This window comes from Bactrocera dorsalis, chromosome 6 (assembly GCF_023373825.1).
Source record: "Bactrocera dorsalis isolate Fly_Bdor chromosome 6, ASM2337382v1, whole genome shotgun sequence".
Taxonomy (NCBI): Eukaryota; Metazoa; Arthropoda; class Insecta; order Diptera; family Tephritidae; genus Bactrocera; species Bactrocera dorsalis.
In genome coordinates, this window is record NC_064308.1 from 20,747,390 (window position 1) to 20,764,564 (window position 17,175).

A 17,175-nucleotide genomic window follows, 5' to 3' on the forward strand; every position below is an offset into this window, starting at 1 on the left:
CTTTTCTCATCATCCTGATCATTTATATTTACAACCCTCTATCTATCTCTCATAGGTTTAGGTGATACGTACAACCGTTAGGTGAACAAAACTATTATACCCACGAAGAACATGCGAATTGCAAGAGCATAAAAATGGGCTCCACATGTTTCACGTAAGAGGTCACTAGAAAAGCCCTCGGCAATAATAATAATAAAACAAATTATATTAAATAAAACAGGAAATAATCGCTGGAGGCCAGATTTGGAGAATACGGTGGAAGTGGTAGCGATTTGAGGTCCAATTCTTGGACTTTTATTACCGTTTTCAATGGCTTGTGACACATTGTCTTGGTGAAATAGCACTTTCGTTTTCTTCCAATTCAGCGATTTCGTTATTCATACAACAAAATTCCGCTATATAATAGTCGTTGTTTATACATTATTCCAGCTACATCCCAAAATACAGACATCATTCCCAGGCGACTGTTGCGTTTTTCCACGCGCAGGTTCATTGTGTGTAGTCTACGCTGGTAATTCTCGATAGGACTTCGGAATGTAATGATGGAGCCATCTTTCATCCATAGTCACATATGGACGCAAAAACTTGGGTGTACTGTTCCGAATCATCTACTCGCCAAAAACACAATCAAATCAATTCAGTTCATCATAGACAACATTGTTGATCAATTCCAGTACCCGCCATCGTCAATTGACTTGATGCAACATGAACAATCTTTTCTTCGGCAATCACGATCGAGTAAACGGTATGGCTTGCTTCGGTTCAAATCGCATCATGTCAGGTTATAGCGTTGCGACGATTGTTTGAATCGATGTGAAACTGCGAGTAAACTACGAGTAAAACTACGAGTAGATCTACGAGTACAGAAATTTTCTGCTGGATTGATTTAAATCATGGGGGGCAAAAAATTTATCTGCTTTGAAAATGTGCGCATGTTACAAATTTTCTATGCGTAAAATATGGAAATTCCTTCGAGTACGTACGTACATTCATTCACCGCAGTGGATGAACGTCTAGTCACAATCCGCATCAAAGCGAAGTTCTTCAACATATCGCTGATTTGCACCCACGCCCCGACGGAAGAGAAGAACGATGTGACCAAAGATGCCTTCTACGAGCGCTTGGAGCGCACCTATGAGAGCTGCCCCCGCCACGATGTCAAAATCGTGCTTGACGACTTGAACGCCAGGGTGGGCAAAGAAAGTACCTTTGGCAATACGGTCGGTAAATTCAGCCTCCACGACGAAACATCCCCAACAGGGTTGAGGCTGATCGACTTCGCCGGGGCCCGAAATATGGTTATTTGTAGTACTACATTCCAACATAAGAAAATTCATCCAGCCACCTGGCTGTCTCCGGATCGAAAAACCACCGACCAGATCGATCATGTTGTGATAGACGGAAGACACGTCTCCAGTGTCCGAGGTCCAAATATAGACTCTGAACACTACCTTATTGCAGCCAAGATACGAACCCGCCTCTGTGCAGCACAAAACGCAAGTCAACAAACACAAGGAAGGTTCGACGTCGAGAAGCTGCCATCACATCAAGTAGGCCAACGATTTTCTACTCGACTTGCATTGCTGCTGTGGGACGGCATTTCAAGCTCCTTGCGTACAGCTGCAACCGAAACCATTGGTTTCCGAAAAACGCAAGAAAAAACAGCTGGTACGACGAGGAGTGCCGTGTCGCAGCGGAGAGAAAACAGGCTGTCTACCACGCAACGTTATGATCGACCACAACACGTGCGGGATGGGATAGATACCGAGAGTTGAAGAGGGAAGCGAGACGCATTTGCAGACAGAAAAAGAAAGAGGCCGAAATGCGTGAGTACGAAGAGCTTGATAAGCTGGCCGACAGGGGTAATGCTCGAAAATTCTACGAAAAAATGCGGCAGTTTACAGAAGGTTTCAAGACCAGAGCATACTCTTGTAGAACCCAAACTTGATTTAGTGACCGATGGCCAGAGCATACTAAAATTATGGAGGGAACACTTCTCCAGCCTGCTGAATGGCAGTGATTGTACAACACCAGGAGAAGGTGAACGCGATTCCCCAATCGATGCCGGTGAACAGACGTTCCATTGCCCGACCATGAAGAAGTTCGAATAGCAATTACTCGTCTGAAGAACAATAAAGCAGCGGGGGCCGAGGGACAAACACGGCGGCGAAGAGCTGATAAGGAGCATGCATCAGCTTCCTTGTAAAATATGGTTGGACGAAACATGCCCAACGATTGGAATTTACGTGTGCTCTGCCCAATCCACAAAAAGAGAGACCCCACAATCTGTGCCAACTACTGTGGGATAAGCCTCCTCAACGTCGCTTATAAGGTTGTATCGAGCGTATTGTGTGAAAGATTAAAGCCCACTGTCAACAAACTGAATGAACCTTTTCTGTGTGGCTTTAGACCTGGCAAATCAACAACCGACCAGATATTCACCATGCGCCAAATTTTGGAAGAGACCCCGTGAGAATCGACACACACCACCTCTTCGTCGATTTCAAAGCTGACTTTGACAGCACGAAAAGTGGTTGCCTTTATGCCGCGGGGTCTGAATTTGGTATCCCCGCAAAAGTAATACGGCAGTGTAAACTGACGTTGAGCAACACCAAAATCTCCGTCAGGAGCGGGAAGGACCTCTCCGAGCCGTTCGATACCATACGAGATTTCAGACAAGGCGACTCTCTATCGTGCGACTTCTTCAACCTGCTGCTGGAGAAAATAATTCGAGCTGCAAAACTTAATCGTGCAGGTACAATCTTCTATAAGAGTGTAAAGCTGCTGGCGCATGCCGATGATATTGATATCATCGGCCTCAACACACGCGCTGTTAGTTCTGCTTTCTTCAGACTAGACAAGGCTCTTACGTCACTGTTGAAAGTCATAACTTTGAAGTCGTAGATAATTTCGTCTATCTTGGAACCAGTGTAAACACCACCGACATTTTTGGCCTGGCCTGGAAATCCAACGCAGGATGTTTCTTGCCAACAAGTGTTACTTCGGACTGAGTAAGCAATTGAGATTAAAGTCCTCTCTAGACGAACAAAAACTAAACTCTATGCTATATGGTGACAGCAACTAATGAGTCAACGTTGCAAGTTTTCGAGAGAAAAGTTTTGCGAAAGATTAATGATCCTTTAGCGAATTAAAAGACAGCGGCTGCGCTGGCTAGGTCCGAATGGACGAAAATACTCCAGCTCTGAAAGTATTCAACGCAGAACCCGCCGGGGGAAGCATAGGAAGAGGTAGACCTCCACTCCATTGGAACAACAAGGTGGATAAGGACCTGGCTTGGAATATCCAATTGGAGCCACGTAGCGAAAAGAAGAAACGACTGGCGCGCTTTTGTTAACTCTGCTATAATCGCGTAACCGGAGTCTATGTCAGAAGAAAAAAATGACGTACGTACATATGTGTATACATACCAATGAAGCATGAGTATGCATAATTTCGGGTATTTTCTGCAAATGCGAACGTGCATACACAAAACATGTATAAGCTGATCGCTAGTGATTCCAGGTTGTTATCTATCGCTAATTTGAAGACAAACGGTTCGATTAGTGTACATGAATCGAACTGAGCGAATCAGACAGAGTAACGGATCAATACCCGATTATGAACAAAAATTTATTACCCGTTGCATGTCTCTGATGTACACGCTCAGTTGATATCTCTAGAGTGCCTGCTATCTCGAACAATTTCACTTCACTGTAATGCAAAACTATTTTGTGGGGTTTCCTGATGTTTTCGTCGGCAGCAATCTCTTTTCGGCGACCACTGCGTTCATCGTTTTCTGTGCTCATAACACAAGTATCACTTAGTAGTACTAAATATCATCCATATGATTTCTAGTCAACCCCTACCTTTAAAAGACACGTATACAAATTTGGCGTTACTGAGGAACTATTAGTTAATGAAATATAGGAATTTAGGTGAAACAACTTGTGTTAGTTACCAAAAAAAGTTTCAAAAAGCATTTCGTATGTTAATAAAGCACTGCTTTTTGGGCGAATAATACTGTTGAATTTGCACCAGGGAAATCAACCGATGGAAAGAGATTTGCTAAGTTGGAAAAAGATGGAATGAGCACCGAGGACAATGGAGGCAGGGGACGCCCTAACGGGGCGAAAGCTCAGTGCAAGTGGGTGCCCAGCAAGTGCACAATTCAACAAAACAACGAATTGCGGGTTCTGAAAAGTGTTTGAGTGCTCTTTAATTATAATAATACCGATTTTTTGCGTCGATATGTGACATAGAAACATGGCTCCATCATTTCACACTGTAGTCCAATCAACAGTGACCCGTCCAGGCACATTACGAACCAGTCTACAAGTGTGAAAAGACGAAAAATTCGTCTGGCAAGGTTTTGGCATCAGTCTTTTGGGATGCACGTGGTATAGTATTCATCGAATAATTACTGAGCCAGTTATGATCCATTGCACTGCGTGTTTGGTGGCAGTTCTATTCTACCATTCCAAATATTTAGCAATTTTTTTTGAGGATCAGTTTGATATTGTACGCATATACTCTTTCGTTTCTGTTTAAGTACAGCACGTTTTAGTGCAATGCTTCGAAAATATATTTGAATATCTCAAATTATAATAGACATTTCTATCAACACAGCAGTTATTCCGCTATTTTTTATGTTAGATGTCACATTTGCCTCCTTCACACATAATCTAAGAAAGTAGCCAGAATACCTACACGACGAAGACGTCAATGCAATTATTTCGTGACATTAAAAATATCTGACGAGTTCGTCATATTCCCTAGTTCAGGAGCAATAATCAGTATAAACCCTATACTAAGTAAGCATGCATACGAAAATTTTCTTATTTTTTCCGATATATATGGCTTTTTTACCATCGCCCTTCCATGCAAATTGTTGTTCCGAAGTGTTCGTCAAATAGTTTCTGTTGAAACTTTTTTGCCTAGACCCTTTTCAACTATAATTTTTATAGTTCTGCTGTAGATGCCGGATTGTTTCTAATAATTCGCAATATGAAACGCTCATCATTTTCTGTTAGTATTTTTCCTTGGCCTTTTCTGGATATGTTACACACTCTATTTTCCTTCCGAAACCTTCTTACAATATCGTGGATAGTGGAAGTACTTCGCTTTACTATATCTGATATTTCTTTTATAGTTTTTCCATCTTCTCGAAGTCGTATTTTTAAATTTCTAATGTCAATAGATGTCTGAGTACGTGAAGGAGCCATTTTTGATATAACTAAACACCAAGCAATGAAATTTACATCTGGTTCAATATAAGAATTAGCTCTACACATTTTTACAGAATTTTAAATGAAATAAAGGTCCCGTTACTTTACAGTGGGTTTCCATTGGGTTTTATCCGGTTAGTCGTGGGAGATGAATTTGAAGTGTGTATTGGACTTTTTGTGTTTATGTTAAATATGAAGTTAAATTTTTTATGGGTTATGTAAAAAATAAAAAGTGCATAAAATTGCCTTTTTCATGATATACAATGTGTTAAGCTAGATTATAATATCAATAGCATTAACTCACATCCAAAGTTAAAGCTGAGTTCATCCGGTTGGTCGTGTGAGTCACTGTACACCCTATATGTAGCCATATAAAATTTTAAATTTTGAAAATAGGGCGTAAAAGATTGAGTGTAGCGTTTGCAGTATGGCACGTAGCGCCGTCCTGCTGAAACTAAATGTTGTCCAAGTCTTCCCCTTCAATTTGCTTGAAGAAAAATTCGGTTAACAGTGCGCGATATCGCTTACCATAGATGGTTGCGGTGGTTCCTTCTTCATTTTCGAAGAAAAATGGGCCGATGATTCCAAAAGACCAAAATCCGCACCATAGAGTGATTGGTGCTGGGTGCGTTGGCTTCTCGACGATTATGTGCGGATTTTCTGTGCCCCAAATGCGGCAATTCTGCTTGTTAACGTAACCTCGAGGTGGAAATGAGTCTCGTCCGAAAAGATGATTTTTCGGTAAAATTGACCATCCTCGGTCAAACGATCTTCTGCCCAATCTGCGAACTGAAACGTGTAGAATAGTGAATAGCGACCCATTTCATAAATTTTAGATTTTTTACTGAATATCTGTCACTTTCCGAATGGTATTTGATGTTTCCAATGCCGAAATATAGATCATTCAGATTTAAAACGTTAGATGGCCCACCCTTTACATAAATATGGGCGTATGTCATTCCCACACAAATAATGCATACACAACATACACATGTCAACAATATGTCACCCCACATACACACAAGTGAAGTGAAAGTGACGTGTTTTCTGGTGCTCCGCTTATGGCACCAGCTACTAGTGGAAATACCCAAAAATTATTTCCCAAGTGCGCGAAAACGCAGTGCCCACAGCATCCAACACTAATCACTAAACTGAGCAGGTGCTCTCGTGTAAAAGAAGTAAGTGGAAAAATATATTTTAAATATCTAGTTTTTTTTTTTCTTGTGCCAAGGTCACAGAAAAGAGAATTCGCAAAGAGCGCATATTCTCTCTCTCCCTTCCACAAAAAACTACACATACCACAATCCACGTTCCACAATAAAAGAAATTACCGAGGGATTCATTCCTGAGGAATTTACGTGATCACCAGTACTAAAGGATTGCTGCAGGCGTAGCTGAGGAAATGTCAGCTAAAGCCAAACAAGCAAATACCTTCACTGGTAATAAGGAGGATGTTAGCCCATTCACTCGGAGCAATAAGACTCCCCGATCGCCGGACCGACAGACAACAATGCCCATATTACAGAGCATTAAAGTTGCTAAATCATCTGCCTGCGAGGTGACTCCTGTGGACAATGGTTTAGCTTCGACTAACGACTTAAGCGTAGTCAACATGTCTTCTGCAAATAAAACCAATAGCAGTGATTTGGTGGTATCAATGAGCGAAGGAGAGAACGCGCTGTCCGCTCTGGGAGTGCTAATAGATAAGCTAATCTCTCTCACGCACAGCCAGAAGCAAAGACATGTCAACCAGCACATGCGAAATATAATAGATCAAATAGCAAAACTACAAAAACAAGCAACAAGAGAAGTTAGAGAGGCGGCATCTCTCCCAATTACCCAACCGAAACGAGGCCGCGCAAAGAGCTCTGAAGAACCAATAGCAGAGGAGCAGACTCAACAACAATCGAAACGAACTTGTTTTAATTCGCCAAAAACCCGGGCGAGAACAAATCTAATTGGTCAGTTTAAACGATCAATTATAATGAAGGACAGCGTCAATACCAACAATTTAGAAGGCACCACAAAGTCACTACCAGCAACTCAGTTGGGCACAAAAACATCACAAGAGGCTAACTGCGACTCTCCGAAACCAATGGAGGAACCGTGGAACATAGTACATAGCTAGGAAAGCTAACCAAAAGTCTACGAAATTGCCGAAGAAAAAGCCCCAGGCCATATTAATCTCAAAAAATGGGAATCTTACCTATGCTGAAATCCTACGCAAAATTAAGACAGACTCTAATCTGAACGCATTCGGAAATATGGTAACAAAAATACGCAAAACACAAGGCGGAGAAATGCTGCTACAGCTAAGTGGTACAGTGATACCAAGAGACTCGCACGAAAATATGAAGAATTGCCTTGGTGACCAAGCAAACGCTAAATTGTTGACCCAGGAGATCTTACTTGAGTGTAAAGACTTGGATGAAATCACCAGTAAGGAAGAGGTTCTCTATGCTCTGCAAAGAGAGTTGCGAGACAAGGAGTTGTCGATCTCAGCAATTAAGGGCATAAGAAAGGCCTACGGAGACACTCAAACTGCACTCATAAAACTCCCGGTTGAGGCAGCTAGACAGCTTCTACAAAATAGAAAGCTGAAAGTCGGGTGGGTAATCTGCCGTATTCGGGAACATAGGCAGCCGCAGCGATGCTTCTTGACTATGGTCACACAGCGAAAGTGTGCACAAACGAGGATAGGTCTAGGATCTGCAGAAGGTGTGGCGAAGGTGAACATCAAGCCAAGGACTGCACCAATAAGCCGAAATGCTTACTCTGCCTGAAGGCAGGATCCAAAGAAACTGAGCATTTCACTGGAAGCGTCAGGTGCCCGGTATATAAGAAGGCTGCACAAAAGGTCGTATGAGATTATTACAACTCAACCTTAACCATTGTCAAGCGGCACAGGACCTGCTAAAACAGACGATCGCTGAAAAGCAGATCGACGTGGCATTACTCAGCGAACCATACAAAACCAAGCGGAGTGTAAGCTGGTTAACTGACACAAAAAATAAGGCGGCTGTATGGAAATATAACCCAAGCTTCCCTCAATTGGAGTCAGCATCAACGATGAGGAATTTAAGAATATTGTCGACAACATTGTGACCGATGCCCGAGGTAGAACTAAATTGGTAATAGCTGGCGGTTTTAATGCCTGGGCTATTGAATGGGGATGCAAAAGAACTAATAGTAGGGGCAAAGCCTTACTAGAAGATTTTGCTTCCCTTGATCTTGAGCTTCTCAACACAAGTAACCAATGCACGTTCAACAAAGGCGGCCGACAATCAGTGATAGACCTTACTTTCGTAAACTCAAGCCTAGTTCGTAGATCGCAATGGCAAATTAGCGACCAGTACACTTTCAGCGATCACTATGCCATCATACTTGAGGTAAATGCTCCGCAAACTCGGCTCCACTTACCGACCCTAACAAGAAGTTCATGGCGACCCAAAACATTCGACCCAGACCTCTTCGAAGAAGCCTTTGGACCCACTACTCTGCCTGACAACTTGCGGTCGGTTAACCAGGCGACTTCATTGATTATGAGCCACATTAAGTGTGCATGCGACATATCAATATCGAAGCTTCCACGGCGTAATCATCATCCCCCCGTTTACTGGTGGAACGACTCAATTGCTAAGCTGCGAAAAGAATGCCAAAAAGTAAGACGCTTATACCAAAGGTCTCGTGGTACCTACGAATACAACTCCCTACAAGCAAGTTTCAAGGCCAAGAGAAAGCTCCTGAAACAGGCCATCAAAAAAAGTAAACAGGAATGTTTTCTCAAGCTCTGTGACGATGCTGATAACAATGCTTAGGGGCTCGCATACAAGACAGTAATGGGGAAACTACGCATTCGAGATCAAATGCCAACCTCCTACACAACCCTTGACAGAATTGTCTCAGTAATTTTCCCGACCCGTCCCCAACTACCTCGAGAGATCGCGATGTTACAACAAAGCGAGTTGGTACCAGAAGTAACGAACGAAGAGGTTATAGAGACATGCGACCGACTCGACCCACGTAAAGCCTCAGGACCTGATGATATCCCAAATATAGCGCTTAAAACAGCGATTGTTACGAACATAGACCCATTCAGAGCACTTTTCAATTTGTGCATGCAGGATGGTTGTTTCCCAACAATTTGGAAAAGGCAAAACCTAATATTGCTGCCAAAACCTAACAAACCGCTGACAGACCCGTCCCACTACCGACCACTCTGCATGTTGAACTCTGCGGGAAAAATTCTTGAGCGGATCATTTATCAACACTTAAGTAAGGCCATTGACAACGCCGGCGGTTTATCCCCAAACCAATTTGGATTTAGGAAGGCAAGATCAACAATCGCAGCGGTGACCCTAGTGAATGGAAAATGCCATTAGTGGGAAAAGATGGAAAGGTGGTACCATCAAATACTGCATGGTTGCAACCCTCGACGTCAAAAATGCGTTCAATACGGCATCATGGTCAAGTATACTAAGCGCGTTAAAAACTTCTCGGTACCGGCATATCTCTTCAACCTAATAGTCAGCTACTTCAACGAGAGGACCCTATGCTATAACACAAACCAGGGCTACAAAAAATACAAAATCTCTGGGGGAGTGCCACAGGGATCTGTACTTGGGCCCCTTCTCTGGAATATAATGTATGACGGAGTACTGCGACTCAAAGTACCGGAAAACGTTTATATCATTGGGTTTGCAGACGACATTGCCTGGTGGTAATAACTAAACATATAGAGGATATAGTTTCGGTAACCAACACAACAATTTCTCAAATTAGCGACTGGCTCGAAGCTAATGGACTATCTCTGGCAGAGAGCAAAACAGAAGCCGTACTTATTACAGGCAGAAAGGTCCGGGAAGTTGCTACATTCTGCTCTAAAGGTGTAAGCATAACCACTCAGCCTGCTATAAAATATTTGGGTATCGTTCTTGACGCAAGATTATCGTTTAAAGAACACGTAGCTTATGCAAGTGAAAAAGCTACGAAAATATGCAGAGCTCTAACCCGGCTAATGCTTAATACCCGTGGACCAAAACAAAATAGGAGACGACTACTAGCCGGAGTATTAAAGTCAGTTGCTCTATATGGCGCCCAAATATGGGAGAAAGCTCTTGAAGTCAAATCATATCGTCGCGGCCTTTTTTCTACGTACACAATATGCGCATTAAGAGTATGCTCCGCGTTTCGTACAGTATCCGAAGGCGCTGCCCTAGTGATCGCGGGCTTACACCCGCTAGACCTCTTAGTCAAAGAGCTCACATACCGTTCAAATGAGAGAGTAACGCCCAGAATCCAAAAGGAGAAAGCCAGAGCAGATACGGTGAAGCGCTGGCAAAAACGATGGGAAGACAGCCGAAATTGTCGCTGGACTTTCTGCCTAATCCCTAAAATAGAACTATGGCTTAATAGACCGCACGGAGAAGTAGATTTTTACCTCACCCAAGTTCTCACTGGACACGGCTGTTTTAAATCATATTTGAAGCGATTCAAACATGAGGACAACGATGTATGCGATTATTGCGGAGGCGAGATCATCGAGAATGTGGAGCACACAATGTTCCAATGTGCGGAATACGACGAAGAAAGGCAATTTTTGAAAAACGCATTCGGGAAAGACCCAACCCCAGAAAATCTAGTGTCCCAAATGGTAGAATCACTAGATAAGTGGAAAGCCGTGTCCGAAGTGGCAGCAAAAATCATGAAACGCCAAAGAGCTGGAGAACAACAACGTAGAAGATTACTACAAATTCCAACGAACAACTAAGACGCGACACACAAACCATGACTGGAGCAGACAAGGAGGTTTTGGGTGACAATCACTGTACTAGGGGGGTATAAGGGGTATAAGACAAACCGAGGTGGGGCCAAGTAAATGCAGCTTGCTACGGAATGCATTAGGACCATCACGTACGTATGAGTAATACTCAACCTTCCTTGCACATGTTAAGGTAGTCAGTGAAAGTAGACGTGTTTTTAGTGGTCTGAAATATCAGCAAGAATTTGTAGTTTTTAAAGTGGTAGAAGGCTTGTTTTTTATTTGAGACTCACCGGGAGACTGGAACTGGACCTTTGATTGATTGGATGCTAATACCAAAAATTAGATAAGTACTTTGATTTCGTTTCAATAGAATATATTTGGCACTTACCTGCCCTTTTTTTGGTAATTATATATATATAAAGTAGAAATTAAATAGGAATTTTCCCATCTAACAGCGAATCAAAACGTGCACTTAATTCTTTTTTGCCGTTTTGATTTCAGTCTATCAGCTGTGTTTTGTTTTGTTTCTCCTTTTTCTCCTTCTTCGTTTTGCTTTGGTTACGGCATTGCCAACCATCAAAATATAAGTAAGGTTTGTTAGGGCAAAGACTGAACGTACCCACTGACAGGTGTTCCCAACTATTCTCTGCCGGAGTTATGGCCTCTGAGAACAGTTTGGGATGTACACCAGAGAATCCTTTTCGGAGGAACTCAAAAATCTTGAGAACGCCTCCAAAAGGCAAATCTGAAGAAGCCACCGCTGCTGGATCAGCAAAAATATGTGAAAATGCCGACCAAGCAGGCAAAGGTGGAAAATCTGAGCAGTTTCAAAATTATGAAAATCCCAATATTTTCTGCAAACTGGGTAAAAAAATTAAAGAGCTCGAAAGCATGATGTCTGGTCAGAGACATATTAACCAAGCTATGCGTGATCTGTTAAGCTGTATAACAAGCTTGTATGACAAGGCTGAAAAGCAAGAAAACCCATCAAAAAAAGTTATGGTAGGAAAGGCGTCGCAGGAATCCCCTATCAAAAATGATAAAAATGCCCCAAAGAGACCTCGCGAGATATTGGGATATTTGCCACCAACGAAGAAGCCGAAAAATATGATTCATAAAGTGCAAGCAACATATAGTGAGGTCACTGAATGCATGCACAAAGACAATCTGGGAGTCAAGCCCGCAGGCGAAAAATGGGTAGACGTTGTCAGAAAGAAGAAACCGATTGAAAAGAGAATAAGATCGAAACCAGACGCTATTATCTTAACAAAAAAAGAGGGAGCATCGTATGCAGATATACTGAAAAAAATAAAATGCGACAGTGGCCTTGAAGAACTGGGATCAAACGTGAGGTATATTAGAAAAACCCTCAAAGGAGACCTACTAATCGAATTAAAAAGTCAAACAGAAAAGAGAGCCGATACGTTCGAAAGTGCCCTAGAGGGAGTTATTGGTGATATGGCCGTAATACAGCCAAAAACTCATAATATTACCATTAGTGCAAAGACTTGGATGAGATAACCACCCCGGAAGAAATCTGCGAGGCATTACAAAAGGAGTGTGGGATCCAAAACCTGGGGAAGCAAAATATAAAAAATTTGCGGAAAACTCGAAGTGGCACTCAAATTGCGCTTATATGCCTACGGGCTGAGGATGCCAAAACTTTGCTTAAGTGCGGTAAAGTAAAGATCGGGTGGTCTATTTGTCGTCTCTGGGAATTTTCACCTATTACTCGTTGTTTTAGGTGTTTAAAACTAGGACATATCGCACACAAATGTAGGAGCCCCATTGATAGGTCATCCCTTTGTACTCGCTGCGGAACCGCAGGTCACATGGCAAAAACATGTACGAATTCCCCGAGTTGTATGCTCTGCAAAGGGGAACACTCTGTTCTGAGTACGGCCTGTCCTAAATACGCAGATATGTTGAAGTCAACGGAAAAATCAAGATACTGCAACTCAATCTTAATCATTGCGCTGCAGCACAAGACCTTCTAAAACAGACGGTGCTAGAAGAAAACATAGATGTCGCCATATTAAGCGAACAATATTCTCAACGTTCGGAAAGCACGTGGTGTAAAGATATAAGTGGCAAAGCAGCAATATGGGCCTGCAAAGGACAAGCCCTCACATCTCGCTCCAAAGAAACCCATAATGGCTTTACATGGGCGAATATACAAGGAATATTTTTTGTAAGCTGCTATGCTCGACCTAGCGCAACAATTAGCGAATTTGAAGATTTTCTCCTGGAGTTGTCTCTAGAAATCAGAAGCAAATCGCCAATAATAATAGCGGGAGATTTCAACGCATGGTCTACAGCTTGGGGTAGTAGAATCAGAAACCATCGTGGTCGCCTCATTTTAGAATTCTTGAGTCAAACAAACCTTATGATTATAAACAGTGGGACACAAAACACCTTTCAAAAGGGAAATAAAGGATCAATAATAGACCTAATGTTTGCTAACGATGCGCTTAGCAGGCATATAAAGTGGAAGGTGACAGACATGTATACAAATAGCGACCACATGGCTATAATTGCCGAAGTTTCGCTCTCCCAGGAAACGGAACTCTGTCGTAGAAATACTTGTCGAAAACGAAGCTGGCGGCAAAAAGTCTTTGATATTGGCGTTTTTGAGAGTGTTTGGAGTGAGGCAAAGGCATCAGGCGTAGATGCCGCCCACTTAGTATCCGCTGTGCAGAAGGAGCTAGTTGCAGCATGCGATGCAACTATGCGCAGGACGAGGTGCAATATAAATAGGAAGCCGGTATACTGGTGGAACGACGAAATCGCCAAGCTGAGGAAGCTCTGTCACTCGGCTAGACGCCGCCACCAGCGTAACAACGGAGGTGATAACGAACTCAGCCTCAGAGAATCATTTAAATATCAGAAAAAGCTCCTGAAGTCAGCTATTATCCGTAGTAAGAGATCCTGTTTCGAAAAGCTCTGTGAAGAAGCGAACATAGACCCCTGGGGAACGGCATACAAAATTTGTATGTCGAAGTTTAAACATAAGTCTCAGCAACCTAAGAACGCATCCTTCATGAAAAATGTTGTCGAAGCGTTATTCCCGACACATGCCTCCATTTCCTATACTAAACGAAACGAAGCTACGGAGCCACCCCTATTAGTCACAGAAGACGAACTTTTGGCTATTGCGAAAAAAATCAAAAACTCTAAAGCGCCCGGAATAGATGGTATACCAAATAGAGCCCTCAAGGAAGCCATAACTCTAAGACCCAACTTATTTGTTAACATGTACAATGCGTGTATATTAGAAGAGGTGTTCCCTGATCCGTGGAAGATGCAGCGTCTGGTTCTACTCCCAAAGCCAAAAAAGCCACCCGAAGAACCTTCATCTTATCGAGCCCTTTGCATGCTCGACACAATTGGAAAAGTGTACGAAAGCATTGTAAGAAACCGCTTGGAGTTAGCAATCCAAAAAGCCGGCGGATTATCAGAGAGACAATACGGCTTTATCAAAAAGAGGTCCACTATTGACGCACTAAGAGAAATAGTTGATACTGCAAAATGTGCAATAAGCGGAAAAAGATGGAAAGGTGGTAGGAAAAAATACTGCGCGCTAATAACCCTGGATGTGAAGAATGCGTTCAACTCCGCAAAGTGGGCAAATATAATAAAAGCTCTACACGATATACATGCTCCTCAGTATCTGATAAATATTATAATGAGTTATTTTCAAAATAGGAGATTGCTATACGAGACGGACGGGGGAACTCAGAGCTACACTATCTCCAGTGGAGTACCGCAAGGCTCGGTTTTAGGCCCGCTGCTATGGAACCTGATGTACGACAGGGTGTTAAGAATACCGCAATCAAAAAATGTGAAAACAGTCGCTTATGCGGATGACCTCATAGTGGTAGCTGTAGCTAAACATCTGGATGACCTCCGGATCAAATGCAATGACAGCATAAATGGTCTGCGCCGATGGTTTACTACTATGAGTCTAGAGCCGGCTGAGCAGAAAACAGAAGTCCTGCTCATAAGCTCAAGGAAAATTGAGGAGAAAATATCGCTGACCATCGGAGAATGTGAGATTACTTCACAGCCGCAGTTGAATAGTGCACTCAAGACTCAAGTTCAAAGAACACTTGAAAAAGCAAATAGAATATATAATGCGTTGTCTAGAATGATGGCAAATAAAGGCTGTGTGCGTTCCAGCCGACGATGTTTAATAGCTAAGGAAATAAGTTCAGTGATCCTGTATGCGGCTCCAATATGGATACAGGCACTAGAAACAAAATCATATGCTAGACCAATCAACACTGTGAATAGGCTTTCAGCAATACGAGTGATAAGTGCTTTCCGAACCATTTCAAATGACGCTGCTGAGGTATTAGCCAGTATGGCACCGATTGACATCCAGGGTGACGAATTCGCGCGAATTTATAACTTAGCAGAGACGTCTACCACAGCAAAAAGAGAAGAGAAAATAAAAAGCATTGCAATGTGGCAGCAGCGGTGGCAAACTTCATGCAAAGGACGGTGGACCTACCGACTGATTTCGGTCATACACTCGTGGATAGGTAGGAAACATGGAGACCTGGATTTCCACCTTACCCAAATACTCAGTGGGCATGGTTGCTTCAGAAGCTATCTCTTCAAATATCGTCATGACATTAGTCAATACTGTCCGACGTGTACAGAGTGTATAGAAGACTCTGAACACGTGTTCTTTTATTGCCCACGGTTTTCAAGTATAAGGGAAATATTGAAAACCACCCTGGGAGGTAGTATCACGGTGGAAAATTTGACTGCACATATGTGTGAGTCCTCTGTAAAATGGAAAGCTGTCAGTAGAACGGCAAATCTAATTATGACAAAGTTGAGACATTTAGAACAGATTAGGCGTCAGTCAGTCCGTGCATTAGAGGAGACTTAATCGTCTTCTTCTCTCCCATGAAGTAATACTTTGTCCAGTGGTCCCGTGGGAGAGACATGGGGTGGGAGTAGGTTAGGTTTAGCGGATTAAAGTCCCGCACTCCGGCTTTCGATGCTTCCTCCTACTATAAAAAAAAAAAAAAAACCTTCCTCCCGACGTAATACTTGACGGTGGTACCGGGGGGTTCGGTACAAGACAGTAGGAGGTTTAGTTCGGATTAAAGTTCCACACTGACTTGGGTTCAGGCTTTCGATGCTTCCTCCTCGTAAAAAAAAAAAAAAAATGTAGATATGTCACCCGCAAAAATTACAAATTGTGTCCTATAAAAACAACAATCGTTTCAAGTAGCATCAGCAGCGTCACAAGCCAATAGGCATGACAGCCAAATAGCTAACAACAACAACTAAGTGGCAACACAGCTGTTGTCGATTTATAATATTGTATTTGTCAATTCTAAAATATTTTTCCGTGGCTCGCAAAAATCTTCGTCGATATGTATGCAGGCTCATACGTAAATATTCATACATATTTATGCCAGTTTGTGGGCGAAGCTGTTAGAAGCGGTGACAATAGGCCAGTGTTTCCCAAAGTGGGCGATAACGCCCCCTTGTGGGCGCTGGAGGTGTCAAGGGGGGCGGTAAGAGACCCAGAAAGAAAATGGGGGCGTTGTGTAGAGGCCTGGGGGGTTATTTGTAATTTTATTTAGCTAGGAGGCCTCTTAGACAACGATTTCATGAGCTCTCGACTCTCAGCAACAACTTGTGAACATCAATTAATATGAATTAAAAGATTGCTCAAACTCGGTTCTATATTTCTCTCCGCGTCTTTCATTTATCTGTCCTATTTTATTGAATATAGAAAAAAATGAAAATCATGTCAATCGGTCACTCCGTTTCATAACGGGGCATCTCGACAGGATGGAATTTATAGAATACTAACTGTCAAACGTATTGCTATTGCCATTGCCAAATCTGTATGTGGGCATTTGCTATCATAATTTAATCATTTGCGCAAAGGTGTAGGGTAGGTAGGTTCGAGCTGATGTAGCGCACGTTTTGAGCTTTTGAACTCCTTAAATCTTTTATGTGGAAAATAAAAAAAGGATCTTTATCCTTTCTTACAACAGAATTTCAAGACAAGCTCATAACATCAATGAATGATATAGCTTACATGACAGACCTGTATAAATTGTTCAACGACATGAATCTCCAACTGCAAGGCGATAAACTAAATTTAATTAAAATAAAAAACGTCGTTGCTGCTTTCGCAGCCAAACTGCTTCTACA

At 42.4% G+C, this 17,175-nt stretch overlaps 1 protein-coding gene across 15 annotated transcripts in view; it reads right to left on the reverse strand.

Annotated features, from left to right (window-relative positions):
- Positions 1-17,175, reverse strand: part of LOC105233888 (basic-leucine zipper transcription factor A) — a 222,175-nt gene that overhangs the window by 149,295 nt on the left and 55,705 nt on the right. For 11 of the 15 annotated variants that reach the window (XM_049460281.1, XM_049460278.1, XM_049460280.1 and 8 more), the window contains exon 1: positions 5,530-5,568. The exons of the other annotated variants lie outside the window; for them this stretch is intronic. In XM_049460281.1, coding sequence (XP_049316238.1) covers positions 5,530-5,553 — 24 coding nt within the window. In that variant the 5' untranslated portion in view covers positions 5,554-5,568. Of the gene's footprint in view, positions 1-5,529; positions 5,569-17,175 lie in introns of those variants that run through there. 15 annotated transcript variants of the gene reach the window in all.